The sequence below is a fragment of the Orycteropus afer genome, unplaced genomic scaffold (assembly GCF_000298275.1).
Source record: "Orycteropus afer afer isolate SDZICR_OR568_19922 unplaced genomic scaffold, OryAfe1.0 scaffold00336, whole genome shotgun sequence".
Taxonomy (NCBI): Eukaryota; Metazoa; Chordata; class Mammalia; order Tubulidentata; family Orycteropodidae; genus Orycteropus; species Orycteropus afer.
Window position 1 is genome coordinate 678,049 of NW_006921923.1, and position 2,812 is coordinate 680,860.

General features: G+C 46.2%; 1 protein-coding gene across 1 annotated transcript in view; it reads right to left on the bottom strand.

The window, feature by feature from the left end:
• Positions 1-2,606: 2,606 nt before the first annotated feature.
• The window catches only part of RIPPLY1 (ripply transcriptional repressor 1), an 8,462-nt gene continuing 8,256 nt past the window's right edge, over positions 2,607-2,812 (bottom strand). The window contains exon 5 of the mRNA XM_007952428.1: positions 2,607-2,663. Coding sequence (XP_007950619.1) covers positions 2,607-2,663 — 57 coding nt within the window. The remainder of the gene's footprint in view (positions 2,664-2,812) is intronic.

A 2,812-nucleotide genomic window follows, 5' to 3' on the forward strand; every position in this document is an offset into this window, starting at 1 on the left:
AGTCAATCCTGCATTCTCTACCTCCAGAGTCATACCACACAACATTGAGAGCTTTGAGTAATTATCATACTGCTCACCTCAGTGCCTGCAAACAGGTGCTGTGGTCAGGACTCGTGCCAATAACACAGATCAATGCCTCCCTATCTTCGTACTGATTAGGGTCAAGGGTGCTAAATCGCGCTGGCTGTGAGTACAGGACAGAAGCTAATTGCACAGTCGTGTGTGCAGTTTGGCTGGTGATGATAATGTGTACGGCTTCTCAAGCCTGTCATCTAACATTTTAAATTGTATTCTGGCATGTTTTGGAGATGGTGTCCTGAGCCACTAGTCCTGGCAACATGCTGCCATTTCTTTTAGGCAAATTATTACGGTTTGATTGTTTATTGGGGATACGACATTGGCTTCAGTAGAAGTAGGAAACTGATTTTTGGAGTACAATAATGTAACTTTCAAACAGTAAACTGTGTCTGGGGCTATGATGGCCAGAGCTCCGGACCCTTGATGATTGCAAATGTTTGTGGAAACAGCATTGGACTCAAGCTGTAGAGTCTGGGGTTTCATCTTGACTCCTGCACTGACTTGCTGTGCAGCCTTGAGCAAGTCCCTTTCCTGCTCATCATCTTCAATTTCCTCATTAAAAAATGGAAATATCTCATTGGGTCTTTTCAGAGATTCAAATAAGATTATAGATGTAAAATTGCTCTAAAACATAGAGCCTAGCACCTGTGTCAGTCAACTTTACTTACATTCACAGGCTATTGGAAGACAAAATATACAGTCCAAGACTCTTGAAAATCTCTATGGAGAAAAGCAAGTATCAGCCCATGTCTTGCCCACAGTCCGTAGGAGAGTATTGGAAGTGCCTACCTTCAGGCAAGACAGCAGGGTTGGGGGCTAGGGACCTAACAGGGTTAGAAAGGGAAATCAAGGGGAGTGAAATGATAGCATGATTCAAAATAGAACAATAATTAGAAAAACTGTATATATATAATCACATTTATAATGTGCCAAGTACTCTGCTAAGTCCTTTACATGCATTATCTCATTCAATCCTTACAATAACCCTATGAAATTGGTATTATTGTTATTATCTTTCCTATTTTATAGATGGGAGATCTGGTAGCATAGTGGCTAAGACACTTGCCTGCTAACCAGACGGCTGGCGGTTCAAACCCACCAGCCACTCCTCGGAAGGAAGGTTGGGCAATCCTACTTCCGTAGTGATACTGCCTCGGAAACCCAAGGAGGGGTCGCTATGAGTCGGGGCCGACTCGACGGCACATAACAACAACAACAACAACAACATTTTATAGATGAACTGAGGCTTAGAGAGGTTAACTAACTTTCCCATGGTCACTTATCTAGAAAAGAGCAAAACCAGTATTTGAACCCAGATCTAGCTTGACTCCAGAGTCTGTTCTCATAACCTCCAGACACAATTTAGTGCTTGCCCCTGCTGTAGGTCCAAGCTTAATTCAGAGCTCAGCCACCAGGGGGTGCTGCCCCTATTGCTGTTCCAAAAAAAGAAACCAAACTCACTGCCGTCCAGTGGGATCCGGCCCCTAGGGTTTCTGAGGCAGTATCTCTGCAGAAGTAGATTGCCCAACCTTCCTTCCAGGAGTGGCTGGTGGGTTTGAACCATCCGCTTTCTGGTTAGCAATCAAATGCCTTAAGCACTACGCCACCAGAGCTGTTAATGGACACCAATTGCTAGGAACTTATGAGAAATGGTTGTTCCCTCCTTGAACCTGACTCCAGCTAGATCTTGGGATTTCCTTCAGCCCCTTTAAAGTCACACTTGTTTCCAGGCTACAGGTCTCCCCAGTATATGGCTACAAAAGTACCCTTGCACAACAGTTTGCACACTTTCCTTCCCTGTGGGATGCAGGAGGACAGAGGGAGCTGCCTTCCCTACTCAACTCTCAGAGCTTGGAGGGGTGGGATGAGTAGAAGGGTAGGAGGAGCCTAGTAGTTAAGAGTCAAGACTCTGTAGTTACACTATTTTGGTTCTCCCCTCAGCTTCCTCACTTACTGGCTGTATGACCTTTGACAGCTTAACGGACCATTACTTCACCTCTCTGAGCCCCAGTTTCCTATATGTAAACATGAGAGTCTCACCCTCTACCCTACTTTGCTGAAGCTCAGTTGGGATAAAGCGTGTGCCTGGCACCTCACATGAGAACTCAGCAATTCCTCCCTCTGAGTTTCCCACCCGAACAAAGCACTCCCGGCCAGGGCCCAATCCACTCTGAGGCAGCACATTTCTGAGGAGGGGGAACAGAATTCCCTCATCTGCCTCACCTCTGGTAGTCCCATGCTTATTGCCCAGCAGACAGCCACCAAATGCCACCCCCCGCCTTGGTGACACCTTTCAGCAGTCCTCAGCTCTTCCTGGCCAGGAGATTTTCCTAACTTCTGACTCATTTCCCTTCAGCAAGAACAGAAACCCTTTCTCCCCCACCCTCCCACAGATTTAATCCTTCACCAAAGCCCTGCTGATTTCACCTCCTGAAAGCACAGGGCTCTGAATTTAGACCAGAATCCTGCTTCTGCCACTTACCATTGGTATAACCTTGGGCAAGTGCTGAAATCTCTCAAAGCCTGGCTCAACCATATATTGATAGCCGTATGTTGACAGTGACACTGAGCAGATTCCTTAATCCCTCAAAACAAAAACAAAAACAAAAACAAACTCACTGCCCTTGAGTCAGATCTGACTCGTAGTGACCCCTCCTTGGGTTTCTGAGGCAGTATCACTACAGAAGTAGATTGCCCAACCTTCCTTCCGAGGAGTGGCTAGTGAGTTTGAACC